At 42.4% G+C, this 24,402-nt stretch overlaps 1 protein-coding gene across 2 annotated transcripts in view; it reads left to right on the forward strand.

The window, feature by feature from the left end:
- Window positions 1-7,222: 7,222 nt before the first annotated feature.
- Window positions 7,223-24,402, forward strand: part of DOK5 (docking protein 5) — a 150,778-nt gene continuing 133,598 nt past the window's right edge. The window contains exons 1-2 of one of the 2 annotated variants that reach the window (XM_007185275.2): window positions 7,223-7,603; window positions 10,525-10,601. In XM_007185275.2, the coding sequence (XP_007185337.1) occupies window positions 10,575-10,601 (27 nt within the window). In that variant the 5' untranslated portion in view covers window positions 7,223-7,603; window positions 10,525-10,574. The remainder of the gene's footprint in view (window positions 7,604-10,524; window positions 10,602-24,402) is intronic. The other variant, XM_007185274.2, reaches the window with a different exon arrangement.

A 24,402-nucleotide genomic window follows, 5' to 3' on the forward strand; every position in this document is an offset into this window, starting at 1 on the left:
ACCATCAACTCCACAAGGGCAGAGCCTGGTCTCTTTCTATCTGCTCCACCAACTCCTCAGTGCCTAGCAAGCCTGACTGATATAGTATTTGTTGAACGAACAAATAAGAAGGGACCTCTTTCACATCCATTTTAACGGTTGTGATATGGATTTGTCACAGAATGATAAAATTACTATTGACTCAATTGCAGAGGAAGCCTCACAAGCCCAGGGGAAGGGTGGGGGGCACATTTAGAAAACATTCCAAAGCAAGGTGCTGGGCTGTCTGTGCAGAAATTCCAAAAAAAAGTAGTTCGAAACCATTTTGTTTGCGTTAGTCCATCACGCACCTGCGGCCTAAATAGGACATTGTGGATAAAGAGATTAAAGAAGGAAGGGTCCCTGGCAGAGAGCTCTTCTTCTCCCCCTGGGGCAGGGAAAGGGGAGCTTCTCCTTACCTTACAGCAAGGGAGCGGTTTTCAAGAGATTCACTTAGAAGCCTGGGATGTGGGTCCCTGTGAGTGTGGAGGACACAGGGGCTGGTGCCTCATGAACCCACAAAAGCTCAGTGAGAGAAAGAGCAGCCTTTATATGCCTGCAGCCCAGAGGGCATCCACCCGCAGACAAACCTTGGGGCAAGCAGAACTTCTGTGTTCTAGCCTCTCCTTTCCCCTGGGCTCCAATCCTGGGGGTCTCAGGAGCCTGTAGTTATTACGTGGAAGAAGAGGCAGAGCAGAAAGTCAGTGAAGACTCCGTTAAGCCCCACCACACTCCCAGGCCTGAACTGGGCTCGGGGATAAACCCTACATTGAAAGGGGGTGGTGTTCTGTGTTTGTTAGGCTGAAATGGACTCTTTAGTACCCAGTAGTAGTCAGAAGGGCCAAGGACCTTCTGGAGATTTCATTTAGGCTTGGAGAAAGCACTTCTCAATAAGCAGAGTTTAATGGGGAGCGATTACATCTCAGTGATCCTAGCTTCTTTGGAAATTTGGCTACATGTATATACACACTCTTCCATGTGAAAAAATATGTTTGTGTGTGTGTGTGTATATAAAATCATAAACAACACTGCAGTGAATCTTCTTGTAACTAAATATTTGTGCCTTTGGATACATTTCCAGAACTGGAATTGTTGAGGACCTACGGTAAGCAATTATCAAAGTTAAAAAATTTTAAGATAGCATCACTTATGCTCCAGAACAGTTATATCAATTGATATAAATTTACCTTCTCATCGGAAGCTTTATTTCTCTTTTCCTAAAGATTTTCTGGCAAAGGTCCTTAGAACTAGATATTTATATGGTCTCATGATTTCCAGTCTAGTCCCTTCTTATCCATTTCTTACTCAATAGGCAGAATAATATTTTAAAAATATAAATCAGCCGTTCCTTCATGTTTTCTCCTTTTGAGTAGGATGCAGTTTTTTTGCTGCGGCCGCTAGGCCGGGGGTTGGGCTGTCCTGTCCTTTCCCTGGGACTATTTTCCCCATCAATCCCTCCTCCTCTGGGTTGAGACACACTCTCCTTCCCTTAGCTCCTTGAACTTGCCAAGCTCTTTCCTTCATCCTGGCTTTTTCGAGGGCTCTTCCCTGTGGCTGGAGTGCCCTGCCCCTGACGTTTCACACGGCTTCTTCTTCTCTTTCCTGTCTGGGCTTCAGCGCCACATCTTCAGAGAAGACTTCCCCGACTCTCTGACTTCGAGGAGGCCGCTGGCTAGCCCCTACGTAGAACTCCACTCACTTCCCTATCACCATCTGCAGCTGTTGACATTGTTTATTTACTCGTTTATTTGTTCTCTCTCCTGGGTTGTAAGCTCCCTGAGGACATGGACTTTGTTCGTCTCTGTGGTGTGTGTGTGTGTGTGTGTGTGTTGTGTGTGTGTGTTTGTGTGTGTGTTGTGTGTATGTGTTTGTGTGTTGTGTGTGTGTGTGTGTGTTGTGTGTGTGTTAAAGCTTAATGTGGACACTGTCCACTCATAGCAGGTGCTCAGTCAGTATCTGTCCAGTGCAGGAAGGAGGCAGGCAAGCAGTGAATAACTGAAGCAGACCTGCTCCCAGGCTTCCTCCCACCTGATTTCGGTGCATCATTCTCCCAAGTCATCCTTCTTTAGCTGGTTAAGGGCTGGGGGAGGGAGCCGGTGGCAGAGCACACAACCTCTCTCCTCAGCCCCAGCCCAATCCTTCTCATTAGCGCTGTGTCACCTTGCCAGAGGAAAGGCTGCTTATGTTTCTGTGACACTCCCACTGAGAGCAGCAGGCGACGGGGCCAAAGCTCAAGTTATTTTTGGTAAAGATTTTGGACAAGGGCCATTTCAGCCTCTGCCCTGGTACTTTGTGGTACTTGGTGAAAGTACAACATCCTTTGATGAAGCTTGGGCACCTGCTCTGGAAAAGTGCAGTTGCCTCTGCATTTTCTGTTCTGAAGAACTAAAGAATAATAATAGTAATAATAGTAATAGGCTAAATGGAATGCAGAGAGCAAGGCATGAATTGTTCACGTTTCAAGCTAGAGTGGATTTCTGCTCTGAATGTATTGGACTAAGCAACCTTTGGGCTAATTCCTGCCTTTGTGATGCTATGGTTATAAAGTTCTATTTCAGTGCATGACATAGTTTCGTCTCATAACAAGAAGATGTCCAAGTAGGAGAAGAATACTGTTATATGTATTCCATTTCGAACTGACAGTCCTTTCATTTTAATTAATATGCTTTTAATAAGGATAGCGTTATGGACTGAATGTGTCCCCCCAAAATTTATACATTGAGGCCCTACCCCCCAATGTGATGGTATTTGGAGGTGGGCCCTTTGGGAGTTGATTAGATTTAGATGAGGTCATGAGGGTGGGGCCCTCATGAATGGGATCAGTGCTCTTATAAGAAGAGAAATAGAGACCAGAGCCCTCCCTTTCTGTCTGGCATGTGAGCTCATAGCAAGAAGGCAGCTGTCTGCAAGCCAGGAAGAAGAATCTGCACGCACTTGATCTTGGACTTCCCAGCTTCTAAAACTGTGAGAAATAAACCTCTGTTGTTGAAGCCACGCAGTCTGTGTATTTTGTTATAGCAGCCTGAGCTGACTAGGAAAGGCGGTAGTATCAGGGTCAGGACTGGAGGAAGCAAGAAGCTCCTAGAAGGGATGATCTAAGGAAGCCTTCACCCTCAGGGTCTTGCAAATGGAGGCTCAGTGCTCACGCAGCCTTGAGAGTGAGCGTCTCCTTAAATTTTGCACTGTAAGTGCCCCACTTGCCTCACCCTAGTCCCAGCCCTGGGGAGCCTGCTCTTCATAACTCAATTCAAATGGGTTCAAATAAACAAGACAAAACGAAAAGAGTAGATCGTGTCATTGAGAAGTGGAAGAGGTAGTTCTGGCCTCAGGAATAGTTGTATCTCTAGCTCTGTCTCTCATCCCACTTTCTCCTTTCTTGGCTTTATTCTCAACTAGGCTCACATTTTGGAAACAATATGGCCATGCAGATGTGTATCTCAGTGTGTTCATCTGTTCACCTCAGGGAAGATTTTGATTGGACCTTCTAGGTCACGTGCCCATTTCTGCGCCAGTCTTCATGTCCAAGAATGGTGTGTGCTGATTGGCCAGACTTGATCAGGTGTCCAGCCCTGTGGTGAATGAGATAGTCGCTGTCTCGACCCACTCCCCGAGAATCACTCATAGTTGAGAGAGTAGTGATACCCAGTGACAGAGATCAGACCAGTTTGGAGCTGAGGTCACTTTCACCTTTGTCTGTAGCTTTATGGGAAAATGCTACAAAAAGTTTTGGAATTTTCTCAAGTAATCTGGGCCTTATAGGTGTGTCTATATACAATTTAGTTGAGATTCTTGTTCAAATTGTACCATGGTACCTTAAACAGGACTCCTTTGATTGCAAATGACGGAATACCTCAGTCTGAGCTGGTTTAAGAAAAAGGGGAATTTTTTACCTTGTGCAGTTAAACAGTCCAAGAGTGGCTCCACTGAGGTAGAAAATGCCATCTGACCCATGCAATACCGATTCAATTTTGTTCTTCCAGAAATAGAGCCATGCTGGAATGGAGACTATATTCCCCATTCTCCCTTGGAGACAGCTGTGGCCATGTGACAATATATTGGTCAGTGGGATGCAAGAGAAAGAGAGGTTTGAAATATCTGGATGAATTTTTTATTTGGAGTCTGTTTTCCCTCCACGCTCTCTTCTCCCTTCCTGGGAAGTGGCAGTTAACTAGACCCAAGGATGGACACCATGTCCACAGCTGACCCACCAGCTTGAGTCCCTGGATGACCTTTTGAGACTGAGCTTCCTATCTGCCCATCTGGATTGTTCCATGAGAGATAAATAAACTTTTACCCAATCTAAGTCGTTCCATTTTGGAGTCTAATTGTTACACCAGCTTCTCGAGCATTTATAATGTAATAGGTTCCTGGGGTACTGGATAGGGGGGTCCAAACAGTACTATCAGGATTGGGTTTGCTTCTCCTTATCTCTTGGCTTTGCTTCTTCTGTGTAGCCTCCCCTCCCGAAGCTCCTGGGCTCCATGCATCCAGACTCTACTTCACCCAAACACAGTATGAACCTTTGGCCCAGTATTCAGCAAAAGTAATGTAATTAACTCTTAATACACCAATTTAGGTCATGTGTCCACGTCTAAACCAATCAGTACATTTGAAGGAAGGCATGTACAAGGCTGCACACCTGTACTGGGAGCAGGGGGTAATTATACCCCAAGTGACAATGGTGACCACTACTGGAAGAAGGGAATTGCATGCTAAGGAAGCAAACAAAAATGGATACTATAAATATGAAGTTCTAAGTGTTAAAATTGAGTTAAAAACAGGGATTGAAATAATGAGTTTTCTATGTCAGACTTAACCTCTAGTGAAACCGAATTGTGTGTGGCTGTGTGTCTGTCTGACACACACAGTTGTGGGAGTTGTACACTGCACAACTCTATAAGCACTCTTATATTGTGTATCTCTGTGAATTAGTCCTTTCCCCTCTGTAACAGTTGTGTATGCATATTTTGGACAAGTGTAAACGGCTGTCTGTCCTCTGAATAGTAGAGCACAGTTTGTGTATTTTGCATGTATATCAGTTTGACTTCACCCAAAACAAACAAACAAAACCATACACTGGATTCAATCTTGCAATTAAAAAAGAAAAGCATTTGTTTCTTCACATCTAGTTTGATATTTTCTAGAGTGATTCTAGTTGGCTCACTTCTAGCTAAATTATTTATGGATATTGATTGAACTCAACATTAATTATCAAAGGATGGATTTCTCAGTCTCACTATTTATGTATTTATTTATTTATTTTTGGCCACGCCACGTGGCATGTGGGATCTCAGTTCCCCGACCAGGGATTGAACCTGAGCCCCCTGCATTGGAAGCGCGGAGCCTTAACAACTGGACTGCCAGGGAAGTCCCTCAGTCTCAGTTTTTGTCAGTAGTTATTTCTGTTACCTTGAGCCATTCATTCAAGCTCCTTATGCATAAATTCTTTAATTCTTGGTGTCTATGCTACTGTGGGTTTGGTCTACAAATGGTGTGTTGGATAAATGCCTTCCGTGAACATGTCTATTTCATGGCAACCATGGATGGTATTTTTTTTTTTTAAGTTTTAAACCTTCAAAAAGAACTCTCCAAATGATATTTTTAATCATTTCATCTTCTTTTGGTGAGAGATTTAAACTTAAAGCATCATTTTCATTGAATGACAACATGATGACAGAGCTAATGGTTTACTATGTAACAAAGAGTTCTCCCTGCCAGAAGATTTGCTTTTTGATTGTCCCAATTTAGTCTCAGTTCCCCTATGACACATTCTTGGGTGATTCTCTTCTTTAACTGACACCCATCAAACCAAGATGACTAAAAGCTAGTGTTCCCAGTGAGAAAGGAAAGATTCATATAATCTTAGAGTTGAAAAGCCTTTGAATGTCATCAGGTCAAAGAATCCTCTAAATAAATGAATCCTCTCCTCAATAGCTCTGACCAGAGGTCACCCAGCCTTGGTTTGGTCACCTCCAGTGAACAAGAATTGTCAAATTTCTGATGCCATCGTTGCCTTTGTGGACAGTGCAAGTGATTAGAAAGATCTTCCTTGGAAACCACCTAGTAACCTCCCTCCCCTGTGACAACACTGTATAGGACAGTGTTTACCATCCAGTGTTTACCAGAGCTGGTGTCACACACACCTCCTTTCCCATGGGACCTGGGGCAAATCTCTTAATTCCTCTGAGTTTCAGTTTCTATAAAATGTGGATGATAGTACCTATCTCATTTTTCCTTTAACAGGATTAGCACAATGCCTAATGCCTAATGCCAATAAATGATAGCCATTATCAACTCAAACATGTTTCAGGAAGGTAGTGCAGCCAGGGGCAGGTGAATGTGAAATCCGGTCTCCCTTTTATCATATTCTATAGGCAGCATCCTGCAATGGCTATGAACATGAGCTCTATTGCCAGGCTAGGGAGGCATAAATATGGTCCTAGTATTCACATAAGAGGGGTGGGTACCTCATAAAGTACAGGGGAGTTTAAATGAGCCCAAGCTAAGGGCTTAGAGGGTGCCTGACACTAAGGATTTATCCAGCACCTGCTCTGGGCCAGGCTTTGTTGGTACACGTACTAATGAGGCCAAGGGTCAGCCCCTGGGAAACTCACAATCCGGCGGGAAAGACAAGCTCAAACAAGGAAAATGATACCAATGCAAGGGCTGGGTCCAGGATGCCAAGGAAACCCGAGGAAGCATGCAGCTTAAGCCAGGGCAGTATCCCTCCCCTCATATGCCAAGGTCAAGGCAAACCATGGCAACACTACTCCCCAGACACATGCACGACAGAGGCAAAAGCCAGCCCTTCTCAGGGCAAAGATGGGGCTGAAGGGAGAGGCGGGGTAGGCGGTGTCTGGGAAAAAAAGTGAAATTTCCTCTCCATCTAAAATAAGCCCAGAGCCAGAAGAGACCGAGCGTTATCTCGGCGGGTGTGGGCGAGGTGCGGGGCAGGCAGCGGCAAGCTCTGGGTCCCGGAGGAGGGTCGGGGTCGGGACGAGAATGGGGTCGGGCGAGGTGGGCGGGAGAGGAGGGGCGGGGGAGGGGGAGCGCGTCCAAGTGTGTCTGCCTGCGGGTGGCCACCGCCGGGCGCTGGCCCCGCGCGGCTCCTCCTCCTCGCCCTCCCCCATCCCCCCTTCCTCCTTCTCTTCCTCCTCCTCCTTCTCCTCCTGGGCCCCGGGAAGAGGCTGGGCTGGATCCCAGCCGCCGCTCCTCCTCCCGGCAGGCTGGCTGATGAGTCAGCTGACGCCGGCGCTCCAGCCTCGCCTCGCGGCGCTGCGCTCTCTGCGCTCCCCCAAAGTGGCTGCAAACCGGCCGCCCACTTTCAGGTTTTGGGGGACGGAGAAAGTGATGTGCGCCTTCTGAAGCCACGCCGGGCCGCAGCCGTAGCCGCTTCACCTTGTCAACTTTCTCCTTCCCCACCCCAAAGCCTTCTCTTGACCCTGGCCTCAGCCCTCCCCAAAGCCACTTAGGGTGCGTGCGCTTGGGTGAGGAGGGGGGTTGTCACTGGCTGTCCGGGATGGCTTCCAATTTTAATGACATAGTGAAGCAAGGGTACGTGAGGATCCGGAGCAGACGCCTAGGGGTAAGTATCGATCCTTTTTTTTTTCCGCCCCCGCCCCCCGTTCACCGGTTCAATTGTCTTTATCCTTAGCCAGCATCCCTGGAGGGTGGAAGGAGATTCCCGGCAGCGCGCCGGAGAATTGCTCTGTGGTTTCTCAGCCTAAGCCCACATCTCCTGGGGCTGCCACTGTAAGGCCGGGTCTAGGTATGTAATGGATCTATCTTTATCTCTCGGATGACTTGGCCTTCTGATGGTGGCCCCGTGGTCGGCTTCAGTAGCCACTGGAGCCCGTCCACTGGAAATAAATATTTCTCGGTAGCCATGGGAGTTAGAGCTGAGAAACCCGGGCGGGGTTGCTGAGCCCACCGGATGCCCCCGGTGCCCCTCTTCCCACTCGCCGCCAACTTAACTTTTCCGGGGGACGGATGGACTGGTTGAGGAAGGGCAGACGCTCTGAGTGTGAACAAGGTCAGGGACCCTCTGACCCCAGGGAGAAGTCTTTTCGGACTCCGGGTCTTGGACAGTGACCCACCCCTGGCCCAGGTGCTGGCAAAGGCGGTGTGGGTAGGTTCCATCGTCCTGAGCCTGGGCAGTGGATTTATTGCTGGAATACACACCGGATGCCCACTGGAGGACTATTTAGGGCGGAACATAATACCTGGCACAGAGCAAGTGCTCCCTCCCTAAATATGTACTAAAAGGAAGAATGAATGAACCAGAGGCTACTTGTCCGGGACCGGATGTTGGCCCAGGGATGGCTCCTCTCTTAAAACCCCCTCTCTTTTGCCCTTTTTCCCTTTACTCTTCATTGATGGACTTCAGAGAACTCATTCTGCTTCTCTTTGGGCTTGAGGGATGGCAAAGGAATTCTTGAGGGAGGTGGAGGACACTGGAATGATTTTTTTTTTTTTTTTTTAATTTCAAACTACCTCATTTCTCTTTGCCTTGTGTCAAGTGCTGTTGCTGTTTTTGTTTATTGTGTGCTTTGGGGCGAGGGAGTTTGGGGAGAAAAGTTTACTTTCCTAATGTCTGAAAAAATAATGTCAGTAATGATGAAGAATGGCCACAGTGGGAATAGAGTTAATAGTAATAAATTGAACATCTTTCTCCACAAATACATGTCATTGACACCTTTCTCTTATTTGGTCTTTGGACTTTTTTATGTACCAGATAATTTTACTGAAAATTGAAAGGCAATTTCGCAGTGTTAAACAGTTAGGGAGGAAAACCTGCTGATGGGAAACATCTGTAATTATTAAAAACTCTTACCTGATTTGTTTTGGTCCTTTTCTTCCTTCCTTCCTTCCTCCCTCCCTTCCTTCCTTCCTTCTTTCCTTCCTTCCTTCCTCCCTCCCTCCCTTTCTTTCTCTCTCTCTCTTTCTTTTTTTCTTTCCCTGCTGGTTACCATGTTTTAGCAACTAGGCCCCATGTTATAGTGAATATATAAATATATAATTAGAGAGAAATGTGACAGAACTAACCAATCCCTATCAACCCTTAGTTTCCTTGGTTTTTTTTTTGCTATGCAAATATTCTCATCAAGGGGACCAACTATTGTTAGGGTACTTAACATAGTGACTTCCATGCAAAGGACAAGAAATAAGAGGAACTTTATATTTTTTATAACCTTATGGGCCAGCTGAGTGTTACAATTTTAAAAGGAGCATTAGAAAACACCATTCTAATTTTAGATTTACTCCATCATGTCAACTGAGGAAATTGATAAGAGACATCCATTCTGTGCTAGAGAGCATTCCAATAGAAAGAGGACATGAATTATTAATACACAAAATGTGAATTATTCATAAGGATCAGAGTTTATGCCAAATTGTGACACATGGTGATTTATTTGAAAGACTAGTTACCATAACTTTCTAGTTAATAGTAATTGAGACTTTTTTCTGTAATATTACTGACACTGTATCGTCCCATGTGTGCCAGTGTTTACGGACAGATATTTGAAGCAGAAGGAAAGGAAATATAGTTTATTTTGCATCCCTTTATATTTTACAGTATCTTGGATGCCGACCAGAAGTGTACTTTCTCAGGATTTATTCATTGTGTCTGTGTTAACACTCAAATAGATTTTAGAATATTTATTGAATGATGGTTATTGCTCATGGAGAGAAAAGGTCAAAAATATAATCAACAAAATCTGGTTTTATTTGTTCAGTTTGATTTTATCACCAGTTAATTTTCAAAAAGTGTCCTAATGATATAATTTATTTGTATAAACTGAGGAGACTGATTACATAATTGTCAGAAAGCACTGCAAACTAAAGTTTTATAATGGAGGCGTCAAGAGGAATGCTTCAGGAAAATGGCACAGGGACCCTCCGTCCAAAGTAAGAAATGTTAGTGGTATTAATCTAGGCTGCAGATAGCCTAGAACAGCACGCAGCACGTGCAAGTCTCAAAGAGTCGGAGGGCTTTGCGTTAGGTACACAGTAGGCGCTCAGTTAGTGCACATTGAACATGGATTGAACTACAGAGTGAAGGCCTGACTTTGCAATTCATAAACCCCTTGAGGAACTAATATGACATGGTGCTTTTATTAATGGAATTCAGACAAGTGTCTGTGGATTAGAACCATGTTTGGGGGGGTTTATAATTAAACAAGAGAACAACATTTCATCGTAAGCAGCTGGTGTGCCAGGGAACGCCCCCTCAGATTTGATAAGAGGAGAAAAGAGAACAAATCCTCCTTCTATTACTCGTTAGCTCTATGACCTTTGACCTCTCTTGGCCTCAATTTTCTTATCTGTACAATGAACACTATTTAATGATGCTGTGAGCATTGGATAAGATAATATTTATGAAAATGCAGTGAAAGCATACAGCATTGATTCTGATTTCATTATTTCTTTGGTGTAATCAGAGATGAGTTAGGACTGGTGGAAGGATATAGGAATGATTGATTTTTTTTTTATCTTTCTATCTAGATGTGTCCAAAGGCATAAATGTTTATGCAGCTCTCGAACATTTTCATTGGATGCAGTTTTTTACAAATTATATACATGTAAGTGATTTTTCAGTGGGGCATGAAATAGTCTGACCATCCCCGTTCAGTTGGGTTGCAAATAAGTGGTCACCTTTAGTTGAGATACTAAGCAGCTTAAGTGATTAAGCAATCAAATATTTGTAGACTTGATTTTTTCTATAAACATCAAAAAGCTTAAAGAAATTCAATTCATTAACTCAAAAGTCTCAGTATCTTCACATCTTTATTCTCCGGCTTCATCATCCGTTGGTTCATGGAGGTGTCAAGCCGGGCTCTGGGTGCAATACTTTTTCAGGGTAATGTCGATGTTGCTGTTTTGAGGGCTAGGGAGGGGTGTGTCTACAATTATCTGGCAAATCCACAAAAGACACTGAAAAATGTATTCTTAGAGGAATGGTGAACTAGGCAATTTGCGCGTCATTAACCTACCACGTGGCTTAGATGGCATCATGTAACTGCCCTCACTTGGTTTCTTCCTTTGCAACGGAGAGGATTTCCCAGTCAGTAATTGCCATGGCTTGTCCACCCTGCAAGTCTCAGAGTTTAAACTCACACCTGTTCACTTTATCTCCATGCAGTCCCCCTCGATTACCCGACTTTCAATAGCATCTCTATGCTCTTATGTACCAAGGACCTCTTCTCCCGTCTAGCCCGCATCCTCATCTGGACGTCTCCTGGTCTCAGTATGTCCAGCCACCCCTGATTTTTTCATCCAAACCTCCTTCTCCTGGAGCCTGCATCTCAGCCACTAGAGGTCCCAGTATTTCAGTTGCCCTGGTAAAAATCAGTCAAGCAAGCAAGCAAGCAGCAAACAATAAAAACTCAGCCCCCCTTCTCAGTCCCTCCTTGTCACAGCCCCACAACCAGTCCATCAGGAGGTCTTGTAAGCTCTGTTTTGGAAACATGTCTAGAATCCGACTACCTCTCACATCATCTGCCATTGCCGTCCTGGCCCAAGCCCCCAAATATTGTAGAATAATAACCTCCTAATTTATCTCCCTCACTGCTCAAACCACCAAGGGTTATAGCCTTACAGCGGGCTCCGAGGCCCTGCGCTGACTCAGAATCTTTTATTTATTGATTTATCTTTGGCTGCGTTGGGTCTTCATTGCTGCGCGCGGGCTCTCTCTAGTTGCGGCGAGCAGGGGCCACACCTCTCTGCGGTGCGCGGGCCTCTCATTGCGGTGGCTTCTCTTGTTGCGGAGCACGGGCTCTAGGCACACGGGCTTCAGTACTTGTGGCACGCGGGCTCAGTAGTTGTGGCTCGTGGGCTTTAGAGCACAGGCTTCAGTAGTTGTGGTGCGCGGGCTCAGCAGTTGTGGTGCAGGGGCTTAGTTGCTCCGCAGCATGTGGGATCTTCCCGGACCAGGGATCGAACCCGTGTCCCCTGCATTGGCAGGCAGATTCTTAACCACTGCGCCACCAGGGAAGTCCCCTGACTCAGAATCTTTTCTCTTGCTGTTCCCTCTGCTTGGAATGCTGTTTCCCCACGTTATCTCTTCCTGGCTGGTTCCTCACCTCCAGCCTTTCCGCAAATGCCACCTTCTCATTGAGGCCTTCCAGCCACCCTATTTTATCTCTTCCCTCCTTCTCCCCCTATATCCCTTTGTTTTTTTCTCTCTAGACTTATCACCCCCTCACATACCGGTCTGTATGTTTTACTTGTTGATTGCCTGTATCTCCCAAATGGTATGTGAAACTCCATGAGGGCTGAACCCCAGTGCCTGGAACAGTTTCCAGCATGGAAAAGCACTTGATGAAGATTTATTGAATGAATGAATGAATGAATCCATCAATTATAGCTGAACCCCAGTGCCTGGAACAGTTTCCAGCATGGAGAAGCACTCAATGAAGATTTATTGAATGAATGAATCCATCACTATCTACTGGTTTAAGAGCATACGCTCTGACATGAGTCTGTTAAAATCCCAATTCAGCGACTGGTTATGTGACTTTTGGTGAGTTATTTAGCATTTATAAGCCTCAGTTTTCTGTAATAATAGGGAGACTCATAATATCCACCTAATAGAGGATTCTCGTAAAAGGCTTAACACAATGCTTGACACAGTGGAAACCCAATTAATGTTTATTACTGCTCTCTCTACTACTAGTGCTGTTAGAGGATGGTGACGCTTACATGCTTGTTATTTTCATCTCTTTCCCTGCAATAGCTCTCGTCCTCAAAGACCTTGCTCTTTAGTTAGGAAAACAAAACTTAATATCCGTGAAATAATTAATGTACAAGCACTGATGTTAGGTTATGGAAGGGATATTTGCCTTTGTAGGATTTTTCATGATCCTTAGATAACTGGCAGAGGTATCAGGACCAGAGAAACCCATCTCCATGTGACTTTGGTTTGAGCAAGCTTACCAGACTAGGGCATAACTGTTAATTTGGGGATCTTTTTCTTGCGTGGCAGAGTAGATTTGAAAAACTGGTTAATTAATGGCCAGATTTTAGGCAGAAATATTTTCTCACTCCTTTGTTTCTCTGTTTCACTTGACCCAGTATGCCAAAGAGGTTTCCTATTTCATTTAGGGTTTTGGATTTATAGATGATCAGGGATCTGTGCATTTTTAATGGTATCGTGGCAAAGTTATATTCATAACATCAAAATCATAGGAATTGAATAAATTCATCATATGCCATCAGTACACGAGTGTATGTGCACACAACACATGCAACCATTCAGTAAGATTCATGAAGCATCCTTTTCCTTCCTCAGGGAAGAGAGAGTCTGGGGCTAACTTCCAGTAGTGAAATTTATGGTCAGATAGACTGAATACACTTGCTAAGTATTGCCTAAGAGTGCTCAGTATTTTAGCTCCATTTGAATCAGCTTCCCTGGTTTCCACGTCGGAAGTGCTTTCCAGCTGGTATTTTAGTCATCTTTATTCAATGGTCCTTGTGGATGGTATGATTAATTATGTGTAAAGTCAGCCTTTAATCATCCCCAAAACTGATTTAAGCAAAGAGTGGCCAATTTAGTGATTTTGTGTGTAGACATAAACCAAATTACTTTTGTGATGATTTTCCCCACATCTGCCAATGTATTTTTTTATGATATTCATTAGATTGCTAGAAATATTTATTTTTTAAGCAGCTTTGTAATTTTTGTGGATCATTATCTCTGGTATTTTAAGAATTTAGTTTTCATTTGGGATATATTTGATTTCATTTATTTTATCATGCATCAAATGTTTATTGAGTGAATACTCGTTTTAAGAAGCTCAGGGAAAACCACCTTAAATAAGACAGGTACAGTCTACATCCTCAAGGAATTGACAGTCTATTTTTGGAATGGTATTGTTAACATGAGATTAATATATTCACTCTAGTTAAGGATGAATTAGTTTGAGCAACGGGTCAAATATTGAAGTGAAAAGACATCTGCAGGTATCTCCAGTTTCATTTTCATGAAACGAGGAAGGGGAAATTTGATTTTCCTCTTACTCTAGGAATTTGATCCTAGTTAGGTGGAAATAAAATTTTGGGGGATTCCAAGCCAGGAAGAGATTAGGATGCCTCCCTCCTGCAAACTCCTGTTTCTGTGAAATTCAAAATGAAATTGGGAGTTTAGAAATGCCACAGATACATGTGAATGTTGAAGTTAAAATAGCTTCTTTCTAGAATGCAGATGCCTACATTTTGGATGAGTATCTGGAAGCTGATTTTTTCGGAGCAGTTGGGGGGCTATGTTTATTTTATTAGTGTTCTAAGCCTCTGTTGATGCCCTGCGTCTCAGAGAACATAAATGTTAGCTGTGCGTACTGTGTTATGGATAAGATGCAAATGATTGTTCTCAGGTGACTTCATAGATTTTACGAGATTCTTAGAGAGATTGGGACTTTTGTGTCCCAAACCCTCTCACCTCCCATCCTCCACAATTTCCAAAAAAGTTTAAGAACCACTGTCTCATTTTTTTAAATTAAATTTTTAGATTTTCGGTAATAGTAGGTTCACATGAGGTGTAAGAAGTAATACAGAGAGATTTCGCATGCCCTTTACCCAGTTTCTCCCAATGGTAACATCCTTCAAGACCCTAGTATCACACCCAGGATACTGATATTGGTGCCATCAAGATACAAAGCGTTCCCTCGTGACAGGGTCCTTCGTGTTGTTCTTTTATAGCCGCCCCTTCTGCTCCCCCTTCCCACAACCCTAAAGCCCTGACAACCACAAATCTGTTTTCCATTTTTATAGTTTTATCATTTCAAAAATATTATGTAAATGGAACCATACAGTATGTAATGTTTTGGGATTTTTTTTTTTTTAACTCAGCATAATTCTCTGGAATTGTCGTGGTTGTCTTCGGTATTGCGGGTATCAAAGTTTCATTCCTTTTTATTGCTAAGTTGTATTGTGTGATATGGATGTGCTGTAGTTTGTTTAGCCATTCATCTATTGAAGGACATTTGGGGGTGGTTTCCAGTTTTAGGCTGTTATGTATATAGGCTAACATAAACATTTGGGTCTGGGTTTCTGTGCAAACATAAGTTTTCATACCTCTAGGAAAATGCCCAGGAGTACGATTGCTGTGTTGTGTCGGTAGGCGCATGTTTAGCTTTTCAGGAAACCGCCAGACTGTTTTTCACAGTGGTTGCACCATTTTACATTCACACCAGCAACGCATGAGAGATCCAGTTTCTCTGCATCCTCACCAGCATTTGGTGTTGCCCCCCAGTTTTTGGTGTCAGTTTTGGTTTAGACGTTCTGATGTGTGTATATTGATATCTCCTTGTGATGATGAGATGATGATTGACATCTCCTTGTGATGTTGAACATTTTTTCGTGTTCTGATTTGCCATCTGTACATACATTTTGGTAAAATGCCTAGTCAAGTCTTTTGCCCATTTTCTAATTGGGTTGTTTGCTTTTAACTGTTGAGTTTTGAGAGTTCTTTGTATGTTCTAGATATTAATCCTTTTCAGGCATGTGGTTTGCAAACATTTTCTCTCAGTATGTAGCTTATTACTTTAATCCTTTTAACAAGATCTATCACAGGGCAGAAATTTTTAAGCTTGATGGAGTCCAATTTATGTTTTTTTTTCCCTTTTGGTACTAATGCTTTGTTCAGCCCAAGATCCCAACTATTTTTTCCTACTTTTTTTCTTTCCTACTATGAATATTTTATAGTTTTACCTTTTACATTTATGTCCATGATCCATTTTGAGTCAGTTTTTATATACAGTGTGCATTTTAGGTGTAGGTTCATTTTCCGCCTATGGAGGTCCAACTGCTCCAGGACCATTTGTTGAAAAGCCTGTCTTTTCTCCATTGAGCCTATTTATATGTATCTATTCCTAGGTCCTCTACTCTCTTCCATTGTTTTGTGTGCCTCCATTGTACAGTGATATGTCTGTATATGTCTACATGTGGAGCTGTACAGTGTCTTGAAATAGGGTAAACTGGTTCCTCCCACTTTATTTTTCTTTTTCAAAATTGTTTTAGGTATTTTAGGTCCTTTGCTTTCAATATGAATTTTCAAGTAGTCTTGACTATAACTCCTACAAGTCTAGCTGGGACCCTCCCGACCCTCCCTCCCTCACTCCCTCCTTCCCTTCCTTCCTTCCTTCGTTGAATTGGTGCATTTTTAGAATAGTCTTGACAATAACTACTACAAATCTTGCTGGGACACTTTCTCTCTCTCTCTTTCTTTCTCTCCTTCCTTCCTTCCTTCTTCCCTCCCTCCCTTCCTTCTTTCATTCATAATTGAATTGGTGCATTATTTTTTTCCTTGGTGGACATAGCGTACATTTGGGACCCACACTTCAGTTTGAATCTCAACTTGGCCACTTACTGACTTTGTGGCCTTGGGGAAATTGCTTACTCTTTCTGAAATTTAGCTTCCTCATGTACAAAAATGAGGATAATAACATGCTTCTCATAAAAGATATCAAACTCTTAATCCTGTGCTGACTCACAGTAGAAACTTCATGAAGGTCTGTAATGTTGATTTTTATTTTTTATTGTTAAGAGATTGAGGTGATATTTCTTGTTTGTTGTCTGTAAGAACCATAAACTGGTAGAAATTAATTCACCCGTATCTCAGCAGAAGAGTCACGGCTTTGGTAATGAACAACAGGTAGCACTGTACTTTCCTCTTGCCGTTGACTTTAGCAATTCATTTTTATAACATCGAGTTTATTTAGGAGCCACTGATGAAACACTGTATTAGAAAATACATAGTTGACTATGTTAGCCAAAAATGGCAGACCTTTGATTAAAGATTGACCATCATATTTTTGCTTATGAACTCTAGACGTCTTCCCCAAATGTGAGAATCATGTCTTGAGAGACCATTTTAGGGCAGTAAACAACATTGAATCATAAAATGAGAAAAAGTGCTACTTCTTATTTAACTCAGCTCAAGGAGCTGTCGGCTAGGAGGCCTTTTAATAGAAAACCATACTTAGGTGCAGAGTCTTCAAAAATATCATATTTTATTGTATTCGTTAATATTATATTGTATTACATTTTACATTTACCTTCAAGTGATACTGGTTTTCCATTTAAGATAAGAATATATAGTTTCCTCTTTAAATAAATTTATTTAATTTAAAAAGCGAAGTTTTAAAATAGATAATTAACACATAGTGCAAGTGTTACAAAGAAGCAGCAAAAACTGTTGGGGTAGGTGGTGGAACTCAGATGCAGCACAAATCCAAATGGTGGGCTGTGCATGACTGAAGTTTGGGAAACACAGGATGATTGTACTTACCTTTTTAAGTGGGTTTTGTGAAAAATTCTTTACTTGTAACTGCCATATGGCTTGATTTCATACAAATATATTAAAAATTGGGTTCTAAGAAAAGATATCCCATGTACTCAATACCATCCTCTAAGGAACTTCCGTCTGATACGACTATGGGTGTGTGTGTCCCTTCCCACCCCCAACTCCCCCAAACCCACAAACTTGTCTCAATTTGCCTAAGTTTTTATTTTATCTTCCCTTAATTCATTTATACAATGAATACTTTAGTGGTTAATAGAAAGAGAAATTAGGCTATCTTATGAATGGACTACTAACTCAAATTAAATTAAAACACTAGCTTGAGTTCAAAGCTTTTACTTACTACAAGTTACACTATTCAGGAAAGCGCTATAGTCTTAAAATGCATTTTATTATCTTAATACCACATATTAACTTAATAAAAGAAAATTATTTCTAAAAAAACTTTAAGAAATCATACCTCTTTGAATCCCCTAGTGAAAGAGTTCATTGACTTTTCATATGAACAATTTCTTCAGATTTCCAGCTTTCCATTTACCAATAGCAGGTATTTTAGCTCATTTGCCAAAGAACCACTTTTTTTTTTTAATAAAAATTATTTATTTATTTATTTGGCTGTGTTGGGTCTTTGTTTCTGTGCGAGGGCTTTCTCTAGTTGTGGCGAGTAGGGGCCACTCCTCATCGCGGTGCGCGGGCCTCTCACTATTGCGGCCTCTCTTGTTGCGGAGCACAGGCTCCAGATGCGCAGGCTCAGTAGTTGTGGCTCACGGGCCCAGTTGCTCTGCGGCATATGAGATCTTCCCAGACCAGGGATCGAACCCGTGTTCCCTGCATTGGCAGGCAGATTCTCAACCACTGCGCCACCAGGGAAGCCCCCAAAGAACCACTTTTTGAGCCTGGGTTGTATTTCACCAACAGTGACCCCGAATCTAGATGTTATGAAACTAGTCTGGTCTTCAACATCCATTAATTCAGATGGAAAATGTTGTGTGAAGTGTGGTTTGAAAGGAATATTCCCGGGGACTTGGCCCCAGGAGAGGTCTTAGTCCATTTGAATCCATCTTCTCCATTGATGGATGATTTTCTCTGGCCCTCTCTTGGTATCCAGATTTTAGCTTTAGATTTCCTGCCTGAGGCCAACCTATATGGATCATCACATCCAAAGTTTTCCCCTCGCATCCCTCTAGAACATTGTTCTTATTTTTGTGCCAGATACATTTTTTTCTTAATTTATTTCTTTGTAGGGTATGTCTTCTCCCACTAGGCTGTAAGTTCTGTGAGACCAAAGACCTTGGCTATCTTATTCACTGCTGTATCCCCAGCTCTTAGCCTATGGTAAATGCTCAATATTTGCTGATTGAATGAATAAATGATTTTACTGCAGGTCAGAATAATGGAATGAGACATTCACATGTAAGAAGACAAGGAGAAAACTGTGCCTATGTCCCACCTGATTTTGTTGTATATTCTATTTTTGAGTGGTAGGATGTTCTAAGATGTCTCATAATTGCTACTGGTATGTAATCTGCAAATTCGGTACCAGGGAATTCAGCAATTAACGCTCCAGGTTTGAGTCAGCCCCCTTAAAATTAAGTTTTATTTGATGTTTTTTGGAATAGGTAATGTGTGTACTTGGTACAAAATTCAAAGTTACAAAGTTTCTACATTGAACAGTAAGATTCTTTTCATCCTTGTCCCTAGGAATTGTCTAGTTTCCTTCCCCAGAAGCAACCACTGTGAATAGTTTATTCCAGAAGAGTCTATGTATAAAAAGGTTTTTGTGTGTGTGCATGAATGTATGTGTGTACGTGATATATATAATTACATACTCATCTGAGCCATGCTTTTCTTATTTAGCAACATATCATTGTTTTCAATAATCAGATAGAATTCCAGTGTACGGGTATATTTGCTGTATTTGCTTGCTTATTTATCCATTCTTCCTTCTTTCCTTTCTTCCTTTTACTTACTATTAAATATGTGCAGGAAGTAGGAGTTTTTATGTCCATTTTACAGATCAAAAGACTGAGTTAACTGTGATGTTAAATTTTTGTGCAAGTCATACGTGGCAGCGCCTAAGTTTGGGTTCAGGCTGCTTCTCTCTTGTGGAGCATCTGAGTAATTCCTTTTTCCCTGTTACAGACAGTGCTGCAAACCCCCCCTCATCTCATCCCATGATGAGCATATTGGTGAATAGATTCCTAGAAGTGGACTTATTGTCCAAAGCATATTCACATGTAAAATTTTATCAAAGTTGCCTTGGAGGATGTTCCCAGAAATCTGTGAACCCACCCCTTTCCTCCCATTTTGCAAAAGTGTGCTTTGAGAGCTGTTTCAAGATTCTGCTAATCCAGCAGGTGAAAAGTTAATCTGTTTTGTACATAGATTTTCTCAAGCATGATGCTGAGTTCTTGGCAATTTTATAATTAGAATCTTTTCAGTTTTGCAGTCTTTTTTCTTTTAGGAATGACATTTACGCAATTTAAAAAGTAGTTATTAAGTAAGGATTTAGAAACACATAAACGATGATTTATTTTCTTAGAACAGCACCTTCCTGGGAAATGCTGTGTCAAAATCTTTGACCTAGAAGATATGATAAATCATATGTTAACTGTGGCTGTGTTTGTTATTTTTATTCTGAAGTTAAAATGATAAAACTGAAAATTTGCTCAACATATATTGGGTAAAAAAATATGTTTATTGAATCAAACAAATGCATAGTAACTAATGTCGCCCAATCAATATATTTATTAACTCACTCAATCTTGTAAGATGCTTCAAGTGGGTCCAGCTGGGAGGAGGGATGATAGACTAGCGTCTCTGCCCATAGGAAATGCTCAATAAACATTTAAGTAAAGGAATAAAACCCTGAAATAACATTTTGCATATTCAGTTATGAAACAGACAGTAACCCTAGCATCTCACAGACAGTAGCCCTAGCATCTCACGAGTACATATATTCATAAATCCCAAGAAATTCCAAGAGTTTTGAGGAATTCTATTGGGTGATGTTTGTTGGTAGCCCTTTTGCAGTATCCAAACTGCAGTCCTTGGCACAGGACAAACATGTGGAGACGAGAAACCTGGCTGGAATAAGAATGGCCTGATTTTTGCCCCTGTCCTGCTGCTGGCCCTCTGCTGTGACCAAAGCGCGTCACTGAACTTCTCACACCTCAGCTTCCACTGTGGCAAGATGGAGATACAAATGTCTGGCCTCCCTCTCTTCCCACCTGTCTGCCTCTGAGCCAGAAGCATGATTGTGGATGTGAAGAGCATGCCCAAGCACACACAATATCCCATTTAGTCCCAAATTGGTCTCTGCAGTGCCCTGCTATAGGCCACCTGAGTGGAAAATAGCAGAGAAGACTTTGGATGCCACTGTGCTGCTATGACTTGTGTCAGACCACAAAACAAGAACAGATAACTTGAAAAAAAATTTTTTTTATGATTTACTTTGGACTTCAAAAGACAGTGTTGAATTTCTGACAAGAAAGAAAGGAAGGGAGGAAGGAGAAACAGGCCCACACTACCTACAATGAAAGATGGCTTTTGCATATATGAAGTCTTTTTAATTTACTAGTGTTTTACATTATGTGTACATGGTAAAGGAAACAAGGCAAAAAAAGATAGAATGAAGAGGGAAGTTCCCTCCTACGCCAGACTTGTCTCCACTTCCAGGCAATTCTAGGCAGATTCTTGTATATTTGTATGGAGATATGTAGATGCCTATATATATGTATAGGCATATATAAAAATGCATGTGTTTTTGTGTGTGTATAATTTGCTTTGCAAATCATATTATTAAGTACTGTTATATACTCTGTCCCTGTTCTTTTTAACTTATGTTGTAGCACTTTTCAGAAAATTTTATAGATACCCAATATTCACTTATTTGGCTGTTCCATGATTTCTTTAATTCGCTCACACTAATAATGGACATTTTAATATAGTTTCTAATTTTTGCTAATTAAACAATGAAGCAGTAAACATCCTTGTGCATGCACTTATGCATACATGATACTATATTTTTCTAAGATAAATTCTAAAAAGGAAGCTGCTCTTACAAATTTGTGCATATTTAGAATTTTGATAAATAGATCTAGTTTTCCTTCAAAGAGGTTATACCAGGTATACTTCCACCGAGAGTGTCCAGAAATATTTGTTTCTGCCAATCCTCACTTGGGGTGTGTTTTAACTCTGTGAGCGTGTGTGTGTGTGTGTTTAACTTGGGAAGGATATTCTCCTGCAAGGATGTTCCTTGGCTCAGTCCTCCACTCCCCAAATTTATTCTGCTTACAGCAAACTGATTACCTAGTAATCCAATCCAATCCTATCCTACCTCTACTTTAAAACTCTCTAATGCCTTCTCCTTACACATAAATATTCTGCAATGTACTTAAGACGCTCTGTGTGATCTAGACCCTGCCATATCTCATCCCACACAAATCAGTTCTCAAATCATTGCGCCCCCAAGTCAGTACTCAAGCCAAACTTGCCTACTTTAGTTCCTCCAGTGGCCAAGCTCTCTTTCCTCTGTTACTGCCCTTACACATGTATTTTCACTGATTAGAAAATTCTTCCTCTTACTTTCTCTACTTTTTCATCCTGAAAATCTCAGCTGGAATGTTATTGATCTGGAGATGCTTTTCCCAGCACCATCCCACATCTAAATGCTGGGGAAAGCCAGTCGCCACATGTGGATCTTTAAATTTGAATTAATTAAAATCAAATAAAATTTTAAAAATTCAGTTCCTTAATGACACTAGCCACTTTCAAGTGCTCAATAGCGACATTCTGTTAGTGGCTGCCATGTTGGGCAGCACAGATATAGAATATTTCCATCATTTTTGAGAATTCTGTTGGACAGTGCTGCCTTAATTTCTTCGTAACACGCACGGCTGTTTTAAAGTATGTGATTGAACATGTTGTTTTGATGGTTTTAGCTTCATTAGTCTATGAGCCCCACAAGGGTACAGCTTATTCTTGTCTTGCTTCTTGCTTTTTTCTTATAGTAGGGGTTCAATAAGTATTTGTTGAATGACTGAGTGAATTAAAGAATTCCTCCAAGCTCTTAACGTTATTGTTGTGCCTTATTGATCAGCAGGCCTTCTGGGAAGGGGCTGGATGCTGCATGCTTTTACCCAAGTCTCCTTCAACGTTCCAGTTAGATACCTTAGCAGGACCCCGGTTCTTTCACCACCAGCACCATGGAGATTTTTTCTCATTGGGCTTGCCATTTCAGCATCCATTGGCTAACTGTTGCAAGGTTGACTGGGATTGGGCTAGACCAGTGTAGTGGCATTGTAGTGTGCTCCCAGATCTCCACCCGTCTCTTCCAGGACTGAAGGCTTCCGTCCCCCCACTGGCAGTGCTATGAGTGTTGTAGACAGACAGCTTGCAGCCGCGCCCTGTGCTGATGCTGAAGAGAGCTACCTGACCAAAGCCAAGCCCCTTTCCTGGGGCACAGCCTACACTCACTGACTGCCCCAGTTTGGGACAGCTCTGCAGGCATCCAGGTTCCTGGGTGGAGATGGGTGCATTGTTGAGAGTGCATCACAGCTGACCTGCATCCTTGACGACCTCCTAGGTTTTGCTTCCAGAGCCCTCCCCACGAAACATTCTGAATGCAAATTTCCTTCTTAGAATCTGCTTCCTGCTAAACCCAACTTGCAGCAACTTGATTTGTAATTGCAAACCTGCAGCCTTGGCTCAGCCTTCCAAAGAGAGAGCCAAGACCTTTTGCAAGAATGTGTTTTGCTTGATTTGCTGGCCCATGGTTTCTCCCTGTATTTTACCCAGTGTTCTCAAAACCGAAATGGTGGGCTTCCCTGGTGGCGCAGTGGTTGAGAATCTGCCTGCCAATGCAGGGGACACGGGTTCGAGCCCTGGTCTGGGAAGATCCCACATGCCGTGGAGCAACTGGGCCCGTGAGCCACAACTACTGAGCCTGCGTGTCTGGAGCCTGTGCTCCTCAACAAGAGAGGCCACGATAGTGAGAGGCCCGCGCACCGCGATGAAGAGTGGCCCCCGCTTGCCACAACTGGAGAAAGCCCTCGCACAGAAATGAAGACCCAACACAGTCAAAAATAAAAAAAGAAAAACAACAAAAAAAAACAAAACCAAAATGGTTCTTCAGTTCACTTTTCAAAAAATGAAAGTTCGATGGCTCATTTCATTTCTTTTTTTTAAAATTAATTAATTAATTTATTTATTTTTGGCTGCATTGGGTCTCTGTTGCTGCGCGTGGGCTTTCACTAGTTGCGGCGAGCGGGGGCTACTCTTTGTTGTGGTGCACAGGCTTCTCATTGCGGTGGCTTCTCTTGTCGCGGAGCACGGGCTCTAGGCACGTGGGCTTCAGTAGTTGCAGCACTCGGGCTCAGTAGTTGTGGCTTGTGGGCTCTAGAGCGCAGGCTCAGTAGTTGTGGCGCATGGGCTTAGCTGCTCCGCGGCATGTGGGATCTTCCCGGACCAGGCCTCAAACCCGTGTCCCCTGCGTTGGCAGGCGGATTCTTAACCACTATGCCACCAGGGAAGTCCCATTTCATTTCTTATGTTGTTAAAATGCACCGGTCTCTTCAACAGACTCATCTAATGAATGAATTAGGAAAATACCTCCACTGGTTCATTACGTTGAATTTGGACTTGGTAAATTATTAGTATCAACCATGGTTTTCTCTGGGAGGAAGAAGCTCCAAATAAACAGTAGACAAGATTTATATGCATTTTACTTTAGCTTTTCTTGCTCAAAAGGCCTGATGGCAGTTCTTTTTCCTGAGTACTTGTTTACACCGTCATAAAAGGAGAATTCTGATTATAGCTTCTTGTAGCCAGAGGGAAGGAATATACTTTTGTCTGCGGATTTGATTCTACTTTAATCCTGAAAGGGCCGTAGCCCACTCGTGGAGAGGAGACAATCTGATTTTTCTTTAAAACTGTCAATTTCATTGGGCAACTGTGAATTTCTGGAGAACATTTGTAACATAAATGGAGTTCCAGAAGTCATGCTGACTGGCAGATGTTTCAAGATTGATTAAAGATTTAGAAAGAAGTACATTTCCCCAGGCTGCCGGACTACCTTTTAATGA

This window comes from Balaenoptera acutorostrata, chromosome 15 (assembly GCF_949987535.1).
Source record: "Balaenoptera acutorostrata chromosome 15, mBalAcu1.1, whole genome shotgun sequence".
Taxonomy (NCBI): domain Eukaryota; kingdom Metazoa; phylum Chordata; class Mammalia; order Artiodactyla; family Balaenopteridae; genus Balaenoptera; species Balaenoptera acutorostrata.